The sequence below is a fragment of the Gymnoscopelus microlampas genome (assembly GCF_963454915.1).
Source record: "Gymnoscopelus microlampas genome assembly, chromosome: 6".
In the NCBI taxonomy this organism is placed as follows: domain Eukaryota; kingdom Metazoa; phylum Chordata; class Actinopteri; order Myctophiformes; family Myctophidae; genus Gymnoscopelus; species Gymnoscopelus microlampas.
This window is the reverse complement of record NC_139943.1, coordinates 19398928-19417684: the sequence shown is the minus strand read 5'-3', so window position 1 is coordinate 19417684 and position 18757 is coordinate 19398928. Positions and strand designations below refer to the sequence as shown.

General features: G+C 42.9%; 1 protein-coding gene across 1 annotated transcript; it reads left to right on the top strand.

Annotated features, from left to right (window-relative positions):
- Positions 1 to 15659: 15659 nt before the first annotated feature.
- LOC311046889 (E3 ubiquitin-protein ligase TRIM39-like) lies at positions 15660 to 16832 on the top strand (the record flags this gene model as incomplete). Its single annotated transcript, XM_084059469.1, has 1 exon — positions 15660 to 16832. The coding sequence occupies one exon, from the start codon at positions 15660 to 15662 to the stop codon at positions 16830 to 16832; it is 1173 nt and encodes a 390-aa protein (XP_083915595.1).
- Positions 16833 to 18757: the final 1925 nt, after the last annotated feature.

Sequence of the window (18757 nt, the reverse complement as noted above, 5' to 3'; positions counted from 1 at the left end):
GATACATCTTCATCAAATGACTCAAGAGATAATGTGTACTGATATGTGTCTGTTTTGGACAAAATCTGTCGGGGCAGTATAAAAAGTGGGTTTTGAAGAGCACACGAAATGGTGGAAATTCTAGTCAGGCAGAAATGGGCATGGCCTATATGGGAGTTGCGTCATGATCTAAGGAATCAGGGGAAATCTGTTTGATTGTCTGACCTACAGTCAAACAATTTAAACCTAACCTAGAGGTATAAAGCCAAAATTTGAAGTGGCTTGTTACAGCAGTGCAGCTCAGTCGCCTTGTGGTTAGAGTGTCCGCCCTGAGACTGGGAGGTCGGTGTTTAATCCCCGGCTGGGTCATACCAAATACTAAAATCCCACCCTGTGTGAAGGAAGCGGTGCCTTTGATGAGTGGCCTCCTGGTGGCGCTATAATAGGGCGGGGCGGGGCTTCAGCAATTAATGCTCGTCCCTATTGGTGGTGTAAGTCCACATACCAAATTGGGACTTGCTGGCATGCTGCGAACTGGAGTTATAGCTGTGTAAAGCGCTGTTTAAAGCCAGTGGCCTCCTGGTGGCGCTATAATAGGGCGGGGCGGGGCTTCAGCAATCAATGCTCGTCCCAATTGGTGGTGTAAGTCCACATACCAAATTTGGACTTGCTGGCATGCTGCGAACTGGAGTTATAGCTGTTTAAAGCCCGTGCTCAAACGGACATAACGGACAAACGGACAAACGGACATACGGACGGACATAGTCAAGAGTAGAGCGGCTGGCACCGCTAAAAACAGGACCCAATGCCTCCCTGGCACTCAGCATCAAGGGCTGGATTGGGGATAAGTCCCTGCGACATACTAGCATCACGTCCAGGTGGTGTACTTGTACATCAAATACTTCCACCATTACTACTAGCAATGGGCGTGCAGTAAGGATCATGGCAGTGTACTAATAGAACACATAGCTTTTTAATTATGGGTTTTACTTAATCTTAGCTTTTGCTCTTGCTTACACGTCCTTCCAGTATGGACAACGCAAGTGTTTCACTTGAAATCTCTTCTCTCTTTCAGTCTCTCAGTTTGGACTCAGTGATGCTTGCCCTCTTCCATCACCTTAGCAAAGATTTAACTAACTGAATGTTGAGGACCTGCAGTATACTGTAGTATGCACATTAGCCAAGTGACCTACTAGGTCAGTGTGAATGTTGGTGTGAATGTTGGTATAAACTGACTGTTAGATAACAAATGAATGTTGTCGTGCATGTTTAGTGTATCACAAGTGTCAGTCGAAAGTCATGTGATTTGACTATACGGGCTGGGAATGTGCAGCATATGTTGCCTGCTTTAAGTCAGCGACATCAAGACATATTAGGCGTGTGTGTGTGTGTGTGTGTGTGTGTGTGTGTGTGTGTGTGTGTGTGTGTGTGTGTGTGTGTGTGTGCGTGTGTGCGTGTGCGTGTGTGTGTGTGTGTGTGTGTGTGTGTGTGTGCGTGCGTGCGTGTGCGTGTGCGTGTGCGAGTGTGTGTGCGCGTGTACTGTGTGTGTGTGTGTGTGTGTGTGTGTGTGTGTGTGTGTGTGTGTGTGTGTGTGTGTGTGTGTGTGTGTGTGTGTGTGTGTGTGTGTGTGTGTGTGTGTGTGTGCGCGCGTGCGTGTGTGTGTGTGCATGAGATTTAAATTAGGCATGTATATTTTTGTGTGCAAAAGCTTTATCTGGAGTCGACAAACGCGTGTGAGTGCGTGCGTGCATGCACGTGTGTGTTTATGCTTGTGCATGCGTGTGTGTACGCACACATCTACCCTCTGTGTCTACGTGCGTTGAGTTCAGAGTTATGTGAACTAACATTGGGCTGAGGTTAAGGAAAACTCGCCGTTTCTAATGGTACCCACTCTGCTCTATTCACAAGCCTTCCATACTGGCTGTGTTCTCCTCTCTGACGCACACTTAACCTTCTGCATCTCTATAAGGAAGCTTGTTAAAAGTCCTGCCACACTAATTTGGTTCTTATTTACCGAGCTCGTAGCTCCACAGTGTTTGTCCAGTAGTTATTCCTGAGAGAAATAGCATCTCGATGGTTTACTCTCCGTCACATGGGTCAACAAACTGTTTCCTCATGTGACATCAAAGGTTTGAAGAAATAATAACCTTTATTTGCACAGGTTTGTCGTTTGATAGATACGTATATATACACGTATAAATGCAAGAATACCGATGTTGGACTATAAATATTACTTCCTCTGTTGAACTGCATTCTGGGTATTTGTGTATACGCGTGAGATGACCAGCACGGAATTTGGTCGGGAATGAGCATTTGGTGTGTATGATATATGAGAGCCATGCATGTCAGCCCATTCAGCAGACTTCCTCCGTGAATGTGAGAATGTACTGTGTACTGTGTGTGTGTGTGTGTGTGTGTGTGTGTGTGTGTGTGTGTGTGTGTGTGTGTGTGTGTGTGTGTGTGTGTGTGTGTGTGTGTGTGTGTGTGTGTGTGTGTGTGTGTGTGTGTGTGTGTGCGCGCGCGTGTGCGTGTGCACAGGAGCCACACAGGGTGGCTCCCTCACCCCACAGAGACGCAGATTACGTAAATAGAAGCTGAGGTCATCATCAGATACTGAAACATAGTCTGTCCTATGTCCATCACAGCACAATACACTGAATGTTGTACCAGTTCATACAGTATGTTTCTTTCAAATAGAACCCACACAGTGCATTATAATAGCACTGAGGTGTCCCATAGTGAACCTTTATGCATGCTAACCATAACCCCCCATGAGTGTCACCGGTATTATTATAGCAGTATTCACAGCAGACGTGTAAGTTAACTGAAACACTAATGTTCTTTGTCTGCAGGCAGAGAACTGAACATTATTACAGTGTTGAAGGCGAGACATTTCATTGAGGCAGTTAAAAGTGCAGAGTGGACGGGCTTTATGGGTGGGGGACGGTTTGTGTGTACTTATGTGTACTGCATAAGTGCATGTATATGTGTGTGTATGTGTATGGAGGTGTCAGTCTTATATACCTAGGCCCCTGGGAACCTAGACAGACAGACAGACAGGCAGTATTGTTCTCATAGTCTGCACTTTAAATAGAGGGTACTGTGTTAAAAATAAATCAATAAATGTCAAGGATGTTGTTTTATTGATTTGGTTTAGATGTTCAAGTGAGTTAGTTTGACAGTGAAGTTCTGTTAAAGACGTTGGAGCTGTCAACACATACTGTAGATAGTATGGTACTGTAGCATGTTCATTTGGATTTTGTTAATTAAGCGTGTGTGTCTGTGTGTGAGTGCATGCGTGTGTGCGTGAGTGTGTGCATTCGTGCGTGTGTGTTGTATGTAGAATTTCACCTCTGACCTATCTGCAATTCTCCATGAATCCAGTTAGAAACAGCCTGATAGCATTACACAACACAGACTCCACCCGAATGCGCTCTCAGAGTGGGCGAGAGAGGTAAACACAAAGCTACCTGTGTCTTCTCTCTCTCTCCCAGACTCTAAATTATCCAAATATAAGCAGCCGCATGCTGGAAACCAGCAGGAATACTGCTGAGTCTGCCGGCTGTTGGGATCAACAGGAACTACACACAGACACTGATTTTCTTCACTGGGACAAATTGCAAGCTGAAGAAAAAGTGCTGAGGCAACTTATGTTGTATGGGTGGATAAACACACACTTTAAATGCTTTATTTGAAATGTATGATTTAAAATAGCTAATCTGTTTGCATGATATTCAGATGTGAAAGAGGTTCATTCAAATATTGAGGTTAGTTAAATGTTTGGTAAGTTTACAGATACAGAGAGATACAGATACCTGTACGCACACACATACACACTAAGCAACATCCCTGCAGTCAGAATCAGCCCCAAGAGCCTTATGTAATAACCGGGCCGAGAGAGGGGTTATTAATAAAACTACTTCAATACGCTTTTATACCAACAAGCCAATTAAGGCTTAACTTTAAAAAGAAGGTTCATACTAGAACTTTAAGAAATGGGTAGGGGGTGCAGCAAAGACACGAGAGGTTGCAACATTTTTATTTCCCTTTAAAACCACAAACAATCATATTTTAGGCCACCTACTGTTACAGTTAATAGAATTATGCATGTCCTCCTCGATAGGATACCATACTAAAGATTTAACCCAGTAGACCATCAAAGAAAAGAAATTATACGCAGGACACAGAATGAGCTTTTCACCCATTACTAGTAAGTTAAAGAGTCACGTCGACTTCAAACGATTTTAAGAATTGTATAAGAAAATGAATAGAAGATTAAAACCTGTATGGAATAAAAGGAATGAAGGATGAGGGGATGAAGGGATGAAAGGGTGAGGTCAGGGTATATGAACAGAGGGAAGAATGATGAGGAAGAATGGAGGTGGGGTGAAGACAATAGCGATCATATATTATGACATTTTGCATAGAGGACTATTTCCAGACCTCAGTACCGGTATGTTAGACTGAAGAAGAATCATATGGCCTCAGACAGGTGCTCCATAAGGCACTCATATGTCTGTGTTTATTTACATTGCATACAGGTGAGTATAAGAATAGGGAGGAGTCCTGTTACTGACTCTGTCCTTACTGGCCTCATATCAAATGACAGTGACTCGGCTTATATAAGTCTGAGGTTGAGAACTTTGTCACATGGTGTTAAACCTTAACATTAAAACAAAGAAACTAGTCACCCCTGTTTTAATCAAAAGCCACCAGGTGTAGATTGACGACCAGTCCTTACAAGTGCCTGGGTGTTTAAGTGGATAAACTGAACTGGAAAGAGAATACAATTCAACATTTTTAAGAAGGCTCGGTAGGTTAATAATATTTTTCCTTGAATGTACGCCTTTTAACATGGGTAGGAAACTTTTTATCATATTTTGTGACTAGTGATTTATGTCCTCTGAAGTATACTCAGGGAAAGTGGTGTAGCCTCCTGAAATGGTTTCAGATGCTGAGCTTGTGGGAGAACAGACCAGATCTAACAGACCATGATGGATTGAGTGACATTGCAGTCCAGCCAGTTTCTAAGGTGGGGAGATGGGACTAGAGTGGTGGAAGAAGTACACAATGTAAAAACAGTAAAAGTCCTGTATACAACTTTTTACAAAAGTACAAAAGTATTTGTATCAAAATATGCTTACAGAACTAAAGGTAAAAGTACTCCTTATGACTGCCAGGCTCCTATACAGACGGGACTGTGATGCCTTTGCCAATGACGAAAATGAGCAAATGAGGCTACTCGCCTTCAAATCCCACAATGCACAGGGGGCCCCTGCAAATTCAAGAAAAACATGGAGCCGAAGAGAGGCCGTCCAAGCGGTGGAATTGAAGCTGGCAGTGAAAAAAAGACCTGAGCCTGAAAATAGCAAATTTACAAGCTCACAGTGCGTCACATGATCACATCGTGGCCCATTGTGAGCTTGTAGATCTACTATTTTTGATGTGTGACACTATCGTTCACCATAAACTGAACCATTATTTCATTTGACAAAGAAAAGACAAGAGAAATAAATTACGAAATTATTTAAAATATCATAATAACCATAATAAGTGTGAGATATTCTTTTAAAAAACAACAACTAAATATTAGAATTATGAGAAAACAGTATCGTCATCCCCGTATCGTGATTCGTATAGAATCATGAGTTGGTTGAATCGCTACATCCCTTGTGACTGTGAGTGTGAGTGTGTGTGCGTGCGTGTGCGTGCGTGCGTTTGAATGTGTGCGTGTGCGTGTGTATGCGTGCGTGCGTGTGTGTATGTCCATCCTGTCATAAGCCTCCTTTCACACATGCCTGGCTGACCATCTCCCCCTCCTCCAGGTGTACGTGTGTGTGTGTGTGTGTGTGTGTGTGTGTGTGTGCGTGCGTGCGTGCGTGCGTGCGTGCGTGCGTGCGTGCGTGCGTGCGTGCGCGTGTGTGTGCGCGTGTGTTTCTGCGTATTCTGTTGACACAACCTCTTACTGTCTATCAGGGGAAAGGGGCCTTTCTACAGCTCCTCTCCATATAAATGAAAGGGAGCTTTATGGCCACCAGTGGGCTAAATATGTTCCTGTATATCGGTGTACATGTGTATGCATATGTGTATGTATACTGTATAGTGTGATCCCAGCTAGCAGCACTGGGGAGTCTGGACAACCTGGATGTGCAGGACTCTCATCACTCTTGACAGACTTCAACTACAACACCATAAGCAGCTATTATGAATGTTTCTGTCCCAGTTGTTGCACAGTAGATAGTCCTGTACACTTCAAATCATTGTGAATATGGATATGAACACATGGCCCCCTGCAGACACATTGTTATAGCTGCACTAATATCGCAGCCTGGGGAGAATTCAAGTACAAGTACTTACAAGTACTTAATTGTCACATTTATGATACTAGCTGGTAGCAACATTGTAGGCAGTGGTATTCTTGAACATCAGCATTCCTCAAATGTGTGAAGTGAAGAAATAACTACTGTACAGCCTTGCGGCCATGGTTGAAGCATCTTCCTTATCAGGCATTGATGCAGCCAGTCAGGATACCTTCTGGTGCACCTGTAGAAGCTGCAGAGAATCCATGTTGAACCCCTTCAGTTTGTGGAGGAAGAAGAGCCATGGTCTCAGCGCCTTGACAGCGGTGCCCTTATTAGACCCTCCAGAAATGTGAATGGGTGCGTGTGTTGCCTACAGCCTCCTATTGTCCACGATCGTCTCGTTTGTTTTGCTGAAGCCCTTATCTTAGGCGTTGCCTTACCTTTATACCTAAACCTTTTAGAACGTTTAAAACGTCTAGGCCATACGTCATTACACACCGGCGACAAAATTCGGACTCGCTCCGAATAAATAAAGGACGCTTTTTCGCTTTGCTTTCTCGCTCCGTGGAAGCTTGCATTGACTTTATAAGGTTTTTTTTTTAAACGTATTATTTGCGTGAAAAAAACACCCCCGGTGTGTAAGGGCCTTTAGGGGTAAGGCGACTCACAAGAAGATAGGGCCCTAGTTCCTCCCTGCACTCTTCCTCATCCAAGCTGTCTGTAATCAAGTCGATTACAGTGATGATGTCATCAACAAACTTTGTGATAGGGTTGGAGCCGTGTTTGGCCACACAGTTGTGAGTTAACGGGGAATACAAGCAGAGGCAGAGCACCCATACTTGGGTGGCCCTGGTTGTCAGTGCAGGAGGTACTGGCGACAGTCTGTACCACCTGGGAACGGCCTGTCAGGAAGTCCATCATCAAGTTGCACAGGGTGCTGTTGAGTCCTACAAGTAGGTCTATCTGTGAGCTTGATGACAAGCTTTGAGGGCACAATAGTGAACTGCAGTCAATGAACGGCATTGACAGTGGACGGTGGATCTGAGAAGAGTTCTCAGTGGGACTTTTTTCTTTTCATCATCTCCGCTAGACTGAAGGCAGGGGGAGATTATGTTTTTGACCCTGTGTACCTGTGTGTCTGTCCATGGCTAATCTCACAAACCACTACACCGATCAGTGTTAGATTTCTTGTACACACTGCCAGTTTTCCTATACATGTAGGCAATCCTGAATATTTTTCACATCAGTCATCCATTTTTTTGTGTGAATATAAAATCTCAGATCCAAGCTTATGGTCAGTCGGGAGCCATAATTCATGTGGGACTCCATATTTAGGCATGACTGACTCCTAGCGGAGATTTACACTCCACTGAGTGCACCTTTACGGTAGTGCTTGTACATGTAGGTGAAAACCTACCTATACAAGGATTCTGAAATGATGGTGTTGAGGAATTCTGTATCAATTAGTAATTGTTGAGGCAAACAGAGTTGGAGAGGGAGACACTTCACGTTACAAGATAGACGTTTAATACATGAGCCCTAGGGAGGAGTACATTAAACATTCAGGGTGGTGGTAAAGTAGTTATTTGAGGAAAGCAGGAAGGAAGCCCAGTTGTATACAAAGATAAGCGAGGAACTCGCTTGTGTCACGCGACCAAGCTGTACCCAAAACTACCACACCAGTCCTCTGCCGTGGTATATGGACTCTATGATACTCAGATGACCAGAATATCAAGAGGCAAAAGGTGAACAACATACTGTAATAACAATTTGCGGTGTAATTCTACCATGATTATTGTATAATCCTTATATTTTTCATGTACTTTAGGCTGTTTGGTTTTAGCTCATGTGGATGCTGACTCACCAGTTTCATTCATTACTTTCACTGAGTGCTGCCAGTGTGTTTTCCTGACTCAGCAACCATAGTTGACTCACATTCATAACTCAGTACTTCTATGATCATTATGAACCTCAACCACAGTCACATAACAGACACGTCTATGTGCTGTAGTTAATGCATCATGGCAACTGATCACATTCTGCCCCTTTCTGGGCATCTCTCTCTCTTTCTTTCTCTCTCTCTCTCTCTCTCTCTCTCTCTCTCTCTCTCTCTCTCTCTCTCTCACACACACACACACACACACACACACACACACACACACACACACACACACACACACACACACACACACACACACACACACACACACACACACACACACACACACACACACACACACACACACACACACACACACACACACACACACACACGCACACACACACACACACACACACATTGAACATGCACTGCCCTTTTAATCCACCATTAGTGACTAAGTACACATCACTCCCATCAGTGGAAAGTCTGTGAGGGAAGTTTCCTGTTTAACGGTTTTTATTTGGCAATGAAGTTAATTTAGTAACAGGACACATTTTTTAACAGTCTTCACTACCGCCACACACACACACACACACACACACACACACACACACACACACACACACACACACACACACACACACACACACACACACACACACACACACACACACACACACACACACACACACACACGCACACACAGTCCTGTCTGTCATCTCTGTATTTTGTTGTGAGGCATATCAAGATTTTATATTTTTAAAGATGCTTTCTGCTAACAGCCGAATGAATGAACAAACCAAATAAAAATAGAAATACCGCATACAAACACAAATCTATCATTTACAAACATTTGCTAATAAATCAGTTGTATACAAAACTATTCACCCCGGGTTTCCTCTCTGCTTCTCGCTGTCGAGATTAGCACTATAAATCTCAGACAAAGGCCCGTTTTCTTCACAGACTGTCCAAATCCAAGACGGCTACTAACTCAATCTGCTGCCAAGGGTGCAGCACCATGGGAGCCACTTTTATTCATACTCATATTCATGGGTGAGACACAATTAATTTCAGTTGATGCTATATTGTACCCATCAATGGTTACTAGAGTTGTTAGAGTTGAATAGTATCTAATGCAAAAAAGCAACACACATTTTTATTTAACCAATCCACATGCAGGAAGGAGACACTTTGTCTGGTACAATGCCTTCTTAGATAAGACAAATCAATAAAGCTGATTAATTATCTATTCCAATGACATGTTAGTTGATTTAAGAACCCTGAGCCATATGGCTTGTCATCTTAAGACTTTTAAGAGAAAATGATTTCCAGCTTTGCAACTTCAATCAGTCGGTCTTACTGAGGAACCCGTCGACCCGACGAACTCTGAAGGAGAAGAAGAAAGAGCTTCTCAGAGATGTTTCATCACATTCATTTTTTTTTCAGTCACATTACATAATTTCTAATGAATCCTTAAAGAGGCTTGAATGTTGCCAGAGATGCTGTGTGTGTGTGTGTGTGTGTGTGTGTGTGTGTGTGTGTGTGTGTGTGTGTGTGTGTGTGTGCGTGTGCGTGCGTGTGTGCATGCGTGCGTGCGTGCGTGTGCGGGCGCGCGCGAGAGAGAGAGAGAGAGAGAGAGAGAGAGAGAGAGACAGACAGAGACAGACAGAGACAGACAGAGACAGACAGAAACAGACAGAGACAGACAGAGAGACAGACAGACAGACAGACAGACAGACAGACAGACAGACAGACAGACAGACAGACAGACAGACAGACAGACAGACAGACAGACAGAGTCAGGGAGAAGAGGAAGAAAAGAGGAAAGGAGCAGAACAGAAGAGCAGATGGATGGTGAAGAGATGAAAGGCAGGAGAGGGTGAGGAGGAGGAAGGAGGGGGAGTGGATATCAGGGAGAGAGACCGGATTAGAGTAAGAGAGGAAGTGAAGCTGGGGAGAGGAGAGAGAGAAGAGGAGAGAAGAGTCGCTTATTGGCTTTTAGGGAACACTAATTCCTTATGCCACTGCACAGACTGGGCACTCATTCCCCTGTTACATGATGGGATTGGGAGCCTCCTCTCCACATTCTCCTGTCAGACTGCCAGGCCCACATTAGCCACAGCAGCCAGTCCGTCTGGCTACCCAGCAGAGACCGACAACGGACATGGCCTTATAAGTTGCTGCAGACCGACTACAGACACAGCCTTTTAGCCGTCTATAAGCTCTGTTCCATCACAGACCGACTAAAGTCACGGCCTTATACGTTGCCATCTATAGGAGAATGGGAGTCCACTGCCACGCCTCAGCCACCTTATAAGTTGCCAATAGGCTCTGTGCCACCAGAGACCGACTTATAAGAGGCTGTTTATAGTCTCATGTTTAAAACCAGAGACCGACTATGGAGTGGACACAGCCTTATAAGAGGCTATAGACACTCTCTAGCCAGAGACTGACTAGTATGTACTGTACGTCTTATAGGGATAGGGAAATTCATGCGGCAGAGACAGCATAGCAGTTCAAGTTACAAGTATAGATACAGATACATGTAGTTCATAGTAGTTAATAAATAACAGCCTGACATATCCCCCATCCGTGTTGTATTCTAGGTGGGAGAGGGTGGCATGCAATACCTTGGAGATAGAGTCATCGGTAGCGACTGACAATGGACACAGCCTTATCAGAGGCTGTCTATAGATTCAGTCCCACCGGAGACTGTCTATGTGCAGTATGTTCCATCCTAGAGACTCAATGCAGCACCACTAGTATCAATTTGTTATAGAACACTTGTTATTGGACACTAGTACAAGTCTAGTATAGAACACTAGTAGAAATCGGTTATAGAACATTAGGAACAATTAGTACAATCTGTTATAACAGTAGTGCTACCGGTCTTGCATGGGATAAGGAGTGTGGAAATCAGACATGGGAGAAGACCTCAAGAGGCGGCTGTTCGTAGCTACAGTGGAGTCAAAGCAAAGCAAAGTTTGTTGTTTACCCAGGGTGTCGGACTAAGCACGAAGCTTGTTTCCAGCCGGACCCTGCATGGAAGCCTTGCTCAAGGGCTATTCAGCGGTGATTCATGATTGATGTGATGAATTGGGGAATCGAACTAGGGACCTTCCGGTATCAAGGCCGCCCCTCTAACCACTAGGCCACCGCTGCCACAGTACTGCTGTATGGGGCTGAGACGACATGGACCCTCACAGCAAAACAGGAATTGGATGGAGTCCACACAAGAATGCTACGAATGGCACTAGGTTGTGTCACATGGACGGAACACATTAGAAATGTGGTTCTCTACAGGGACTGTGACCTCGGGTCACAGACAAAGTCAGAGAGAGAAGGAGGAGGCTGGCAGGGCACTGCGTCAGGCACCCAGTGGCAAGCAAACCGAAACCAACCCAGGGCAAAGCCAGGAAAGGCAAGAAGCGCACCGCCTACGTAGATGCACTGCTGTGCGATATCTTAGCTAACAACACTGTAGAGCTCAAGACCCTGATGTTAGATAGGAGAGTGTGGAGGGCAGCTATTCAGGAGTCCCAAGATGGTGTTGGCTAGAACGCACTCTCACATCGTAGAGCATCACACTACCATTCTGTTATAGAAAACTAGTACAATCTGTTAAATAACAGTAGTACCAATGTGTTATAGAACACTAGTAACAGAGAACACTAGTACAAGTTAAACAGTATGTTTAATGCCAAGTTTAGTGCCAAACAGCTATACTAATAGGGAGGATACAGATTTAACTTGTGCCAATTGGTCAGTTGCCATATAACCCCTAGTGCAGTGTTTCCCAACCCTGGCTTCCGAGACCCCTTTGAGGGGGCGCCAAAGATCTCATCATAATAGAATTTTCTGAAAACATTTTAAATTTGTCAAATTAGCCCATCTACATCAATGCGTTGTGAACTTTGTAGATCGGTTATTTTCACTATTTTAAAATGTTTTCCAAAAATGTAAATAAAAGCCTAATAAGATTAGACATAAGGGATAAGGCCCGAGGTTTTCACCTATAGTGTATGCTTTCATTTCAGCACCTTGGTACAATGAACGATGAGTGGCTCCCTCATCTGGATGGTCAGGAATTACACAGAAATGTGAGGACATGCAGGTCATAAAACTAAAACTCTGTTTGTATTCAAAAGACCATTGAATTCTATTCTATTCTATTCTTCATCTTCACTGACCTTCTTGTTTTCTGGATGTCAGACAGTCGATTAGTTATTAGTTATTTGATGAGTTCATTAATTAGTAAACAGAGAGAAAGCAACACGATAGATGGCAGATGCAATCTTTGTGAAGATGTTTCATAGGGTAGGCCTATACATATCGAGGTTTGACACATCTGCTCCATGTTTATTTAGTGTGAGTTTATTTTTATCTGGGAAATATTCTGTTCTCATACCAGTGTTATTCCACAGACTGGAGGCACACACACACACACACACACACACACACACACACACACACACACACACACACACACACACACACACACACACACAGACACACACACACACACACACACACACACACACACACACACACACACACACACACACACACACACACACACACACACACACACACACACACACACACACACACACACACACCAGCTGACATTGTTTGATCTGATTAAGTGTGGTTGTTAATTCATTGCAAAGATTACATATTTTTCTCATTCCCAACAGTCTGTAAAGATTCTGAAATGTGGGAGCTATTAATGGACATTGATCACGAGGATGTCCCACACAAACGTACATGCATGGATATGCCACTGGAGGAGGGCTCGACCAATAGACTGTAAAAAGGAAAGACCCTGGAGAGTATCATTTGGGAAGGAAAAAATATGCAGAATTCTGAAACAGTGAAATCGTTCAATCGTACCGCCAGGTGGCAACGACAAATCACTTTCTGAACTTTAAACGGCTGTTTCCTGTTACACCAAACTTTGTGACTTACAGTACAGTATAAAATGGTGTTTGACTTTCAGATTATTTCAACCAAGTGTTGAATGCACAAAAAAACTTCAGTCATTTAGAAATAGTTGATTTGTTTTCCTCAGCATTCATATTGAATGTTATACTGTGATTCATGAAATGCAAGTGTACCAGAGATTATTTCAACATGTTGATGTCTGGGATATTAAATCCCTGACTTTATCCTGTCCTGTCCCTATAGACATATATAGTCTAGGTCCTAGAGGTCAATGACCGATTGGTTGCAGTTGCAGACCTGATGGATTACCCCCGGATGGGGCCGACACACATGTTGAGAACCAACAAACTAGTACATGAATCACACACACACACACACACACACACACACACACACACACACACACACACACACACACACACACACACACACACACACACACACACACACACACACACACACACACACACACACACACACACACACACACACACACACACACACACACACACACACACACACACACACACACACACACCTCACAATTACATCCCAGAATATTGAACAACATTGACATCTTGTGGTCATTCTGGCTAACTTCACCACACTACCACAGCCAAAGTTCTTCTCATGGGAAGGTAAACGCGCAGCTAAAAGTTAATTGTGGGTGTGTTTCATTTACATGTTCTGTGTGCCAGCAAGAAGATAACAGTACAGGAGCCATGCATGCTGGCACACATTAAAGGACGACTTCACCACTTTTCAACATATCTTCATATGATAGGTCCTCACTAATGCTCATCATAAAATGGTAAAACATTTTTCAAATCAGTCTCAGAGGAGGGCTGTAGACAGTTCAGAAATCCGTCTACCAGTGACATCATCGATGGGGAATCCAAGCTAATAGAAACTGCCGGCTTTGTATTCCTGGAAAGTTGCAATGCAATAATAGAAGCCATAGACCCCTTAACAGACGACGTCACACTGATAAGAACCAGTATGCGTGCAACCAGTATGCGCTAAATGAAACCCATTCTATCAGGTCTCGCCAGGACGTGCCACACTAGCCAACACACAAGAGGGGGTTGGGTTGTGCTGAAACTAGCGCACCCCGAAACAACAGGTTGGAAATTGATTGCGTGAAACAATCACCTGCGCATCCAGTCTCAATGTTAGTAAACAATTAATTGGTCTATTGTTCTCGCCTTAATACAAATCAGAATAAAAAAATTGTAATCTTTTTGGAAAAAAAAATCCTGCCTAACGATGATGTCACTGGTAGACGGGTTTCTGGACTGTCCACAGCCCTCCTATGAGACAGACCAAGTAGAAAAAAATTGTATCTTTTTTTCATGAGCATTAGTGAGGACCTATTATATGAAGATATGTTGAAAAGTGGTGAAGTTGTCCTTTAACACCTAAATGAAACACACCCGCAATTAATGTGATTACTTTCAGCTGTGTTTACTTGTCAAAAAGCTTAGAGAACTGTCCATAGGTTAGACTTCAACTACATCCACCCTGCCTGAACCCGCCTGTTGAGGGAATTCTTATTTTGAAACTTGCACCACAGTTCGAGGAAAGAGAAGGTATTCATTCATTCATTCATTAATAATCTAATGTCATTCTTCACTTGTTTACACTAAGTCTTTTCAAACTGTGTGCTATGGGAAAACGCATGTTAGATTAACCACTTGAAGCCTAGTGTTTCTCTTCTGGGGCAAACATTCTGCAAAACTAACAGATCTACAAGCTCACAAGGCATAGTTGCGAGTAGAACTGCTATTTTCAACAGAGGTTTAGTGCAGATGGAAATACTAGCCCTGGGGTACCCTGGTCCAGTGGTGGAAAAAGTACTCAAAGCAAAAGTATCAATACTGCAATGTAGAAATACTCTAAGTAAAAATCTGTTTCAAAATGTACTTAGTAAAAGTACTTAAGTACTTAAGTATTGGTATCAAAATGTACTTAAAGTAGAAAGTACTCCTGCAAAACGTCCTATTTCACCAGTTTAAAAAAATATGTTTTGAAAATGGCAGATCTACAAGCTCACAATACATGGCTTTGTGAGCTATCTAAATGGCCAAGTTTTATACAGGGCTGAAGTGGTTAATGTATGTTTTGTAATAATGGTAACTAAGTTTTCACATAATTGTAGTGCAGTAAAAGTACAATATTTGCCTCTGAGGTGTAGTGGAGTAGAAGTAAACTGTGAAAGTACTGAAAATTGGAAATGCTCCAGTAAAATAAAAACTACCAAAACATTGTACTTGAGTAAATTTACTTTACACCACCTGGTTTAACCACTTAAACCTTATACTTGGTTGACCAGATTCCAAAGGGCTCTGTACTAGATCCCCTCCTGTTTATTCTCTAAACTAAATATTGTTGCTGAAAATGGCCGATCTACAAGCTCTTAAAGTGTTGTGAGTTTTAGAGTGGCTATTTTCACTGAATGTTGGCCCCGTAATAGGGACACTAAAGGTAAATGAATAGAAATGGCTTTAAGATTCATATGACAAATGCTTTGTTTGTCTTTTCTCTTTCCAGATATGGCAACTGCCAGGTTTCTTGTATCAGACGAGCACCACACTGCTCCTGTATCAGGTCTTGAAGACAGTTTGTGCAAGAACCATCACAGGCTCCCTGACCTCTATTGTAAGACAGACCAGACTTGTGTTTGCATGAAAACGGACCACAAAGATCACCTTATTATACCACTTGAGAGAGAATATGAATCCAAACTTGCAGAAGTGCAGAGTGTGATAAATGCACGGTCACAGAGGATCAGTAAGATCAAACGCTCCACCAAGAGAGCACGACTCTTCAATGAGCAGCTGATCCACTCCAGGCCAGACCTGGTTGAGGTGATTGAGGACCGGTATAAAACAGCAGAGCGACAAGCGGAGGGTTTTATTAAAGAACTGAACATGGAAATCGCTGAGCTCAACAAGAAATGTGTTGACTTGGAGCATCACCATCGCCTTGATGATCACCATCACCTTGTCCTGTTCCTGTCAAGCCTGCCCGCTCTGCTAAACAAGGACCAGAAGAACACCATGGTTGACTTCAATCTGCCTGACACCACCTGCGTGAGAAGATGTGCAGCTCTTCTGGATAAGGAAATCCAGAAGAGCTGCAAAAGGCTGAAGGCTTATTCAGTGGATGTGACTCTTGACCCAGACACTGCACACTGTGACCTCATCGTGTCCCCGGATGGGAAATCGGTGATTCTTGGGGCAACGCCTCAGAATGTTCCTGATACTAAAAAGAGATTTAAACATCACGCAGTGTTGTCAAAGAAAGGGTTCTCATCAGGGTTTTACTCAAAGTTTTACTTTGAGGTTCAGGTAAAGGGAAAGACTAGTTGGGCTGTAGGAGTGGCAAGAGTGTCTGTTAACAGAAAGACTCCTGTCAGCATGTCTGTTAGGAACGGATGCTGGGTCATGGTGCTGGTTGCTGGCCAATATCGAGCATATGGCTCAGTGTCTTCTGAATTCAGTCTGTTTGTGAAGGAGAGACCACAGGCAGTGGGGTTTTTTGTAGACTTGAATGTGGGACAGGTCTCTTTTTATAATGTGGATGCGAACTCTCACATCTACACGTTCTTTGGCCAGTGCTTTAATCAGAGTCTGCATCCATACCTGTGCACTCGATCTGATCGCTCTCAATCTGATCTGAAGCCTCTGACTATCTCTCCTCTACGACTACGTCTCCCAAATTGACTCCAGTCAATGTGATTCCCAACCTCAACCTATTTTGGTGTTTCCCCTGCACACCAAAACACAAGAGACCCTAAAATTGTTGTCAGCTGACCTTGTGGCTTAGTGAGTTCTCCCTAACAAAATGATACTCAAAATGTAACTGACATTCAGTTTTGAGTATATTATGTTGACACTTTTAGAAAGTCTAGGTTTTAGTGCTGATTCTGTCTTTTAACTGAGTTTTTATCTTATAGTTGTCTTTTAATTGTATTTGGTGTTTTGTTGTGAGTGTTATAATAAATACTTTAACCCTAAACATGAGTGTTTTCCTTATTGAAACCACCACAGCTTACAAGGAGGAGTCAGCGGTTTCACACTATGGTCCTGGGTGCGCACTCGAGACCGCTTGGAAGGTTTCGCGCTAGTGTGAATGTTGCGCATCGTTCCCCGAAACGGATCGCCGTTCCGTACCCGAAACCACCTCGGGAGGTAGTCTCGGGTGCGATTCTTGCGTCCTCGGGGACGGTACACTGCAATGTGAAAGCAAGCGTATCGTTTGACGGAAGTGGCCCGCTATTTGTAAAAGGTGACGGTATATAAACTCGACAAAAACAGTCAACAAAAACACGTCGCAGATCAATCCACAGGGGTTCAACCATGGCCGGATCCCGCGGGTTAATTTCATCATTAAATTATAAAATGAACTCGCGGGATGATGAAAGATTTAGTATCATCCCGTGGGTTAATTTTATCATTAAATGACCAAATGAACCCGCGGGATGATGCGCTAAAACCCGCAATATTTATATATAAAACTTATTTATTTATTTATATAAAACATTACATACAGAAATAGAATGAGAGCGCGAGATAGAAAGAGAGGCCGTGTCATGGCCATATAATGACAGCAACAATATATATATATATATATAATAGTATATCTTGTGGATATCTTGTGGAGTTTCAACTACTATGCATCCCAGAAATATATAGCTTGTAAGGCTTTGTAATTTGAAATTTGTAAGTAAATATGGTAACTCATTTAGATGTAGGCCTACGTAGGTTTATGGTTTCCCATGGACTATAGCCGTTTCACTCATGATGCAATTTCTCTTTCATAACAGATACATACATGTGCCAGATAATCCCCACACAAAGAGAGTAAAAAAAGAAAAGATGTTACTTTATTTAGTAAGACATGAGAAACAGTACATGGAAGTACAATTCACAATACAAGGTTTCAGTCATTCAGTCCGACTTCACTGTATAGGCTAGTTGCCTTTTCATAAATGATATATTTTTGTACTTAAGCTGTCGTGAAATTTTATAATATTTAGAGAAATGTAAGGTTTCAAATACAAAAGTAGTAGTTGTTGTGAAGGTTAGCAAACTGGACATTTAGACTGAATGTTTCCTGTATCCTCATCTTGCGCGTTGTGTTTCACCAGGTTTTATTTGTGTTGTTTCTCATAAGCGTGTGTGACGGTGGCCAGGCTGTCACATGTAACTTTGCCACTTCTTTTCAGAATGCTGACCTTTTCCAATAAGTAATTTATCATCCACATTTAAGCTCACAACAATAAAATATAGAGTGCACAATAAAGTGCGGGGTGCGTAATTATTGTGAGGATAATAATGGTGATTCTACTGCAAGACTACGCCACCCTTTTATTTAAGAGGTAGGGTCCTCTATAACAATGTCTTAGGCTATTCACAGGTTCAGTTTTGCCCAGGTAAGAACAACACTTTGCAACATCCCACAAGAGAATTGGACGGACACAGGTTTGTATAAAAAGGTAACGGATTTTATTAAGCTAAAACATTGGCATCTATAAGCCTTAAAACTGAAAAACATAAACACAATATAACACTACACTAAAACCCTCAACCTCCTAATGCGCCCACTAACTAACTAAAATACAGGAATACAGACAATCACAAAATAC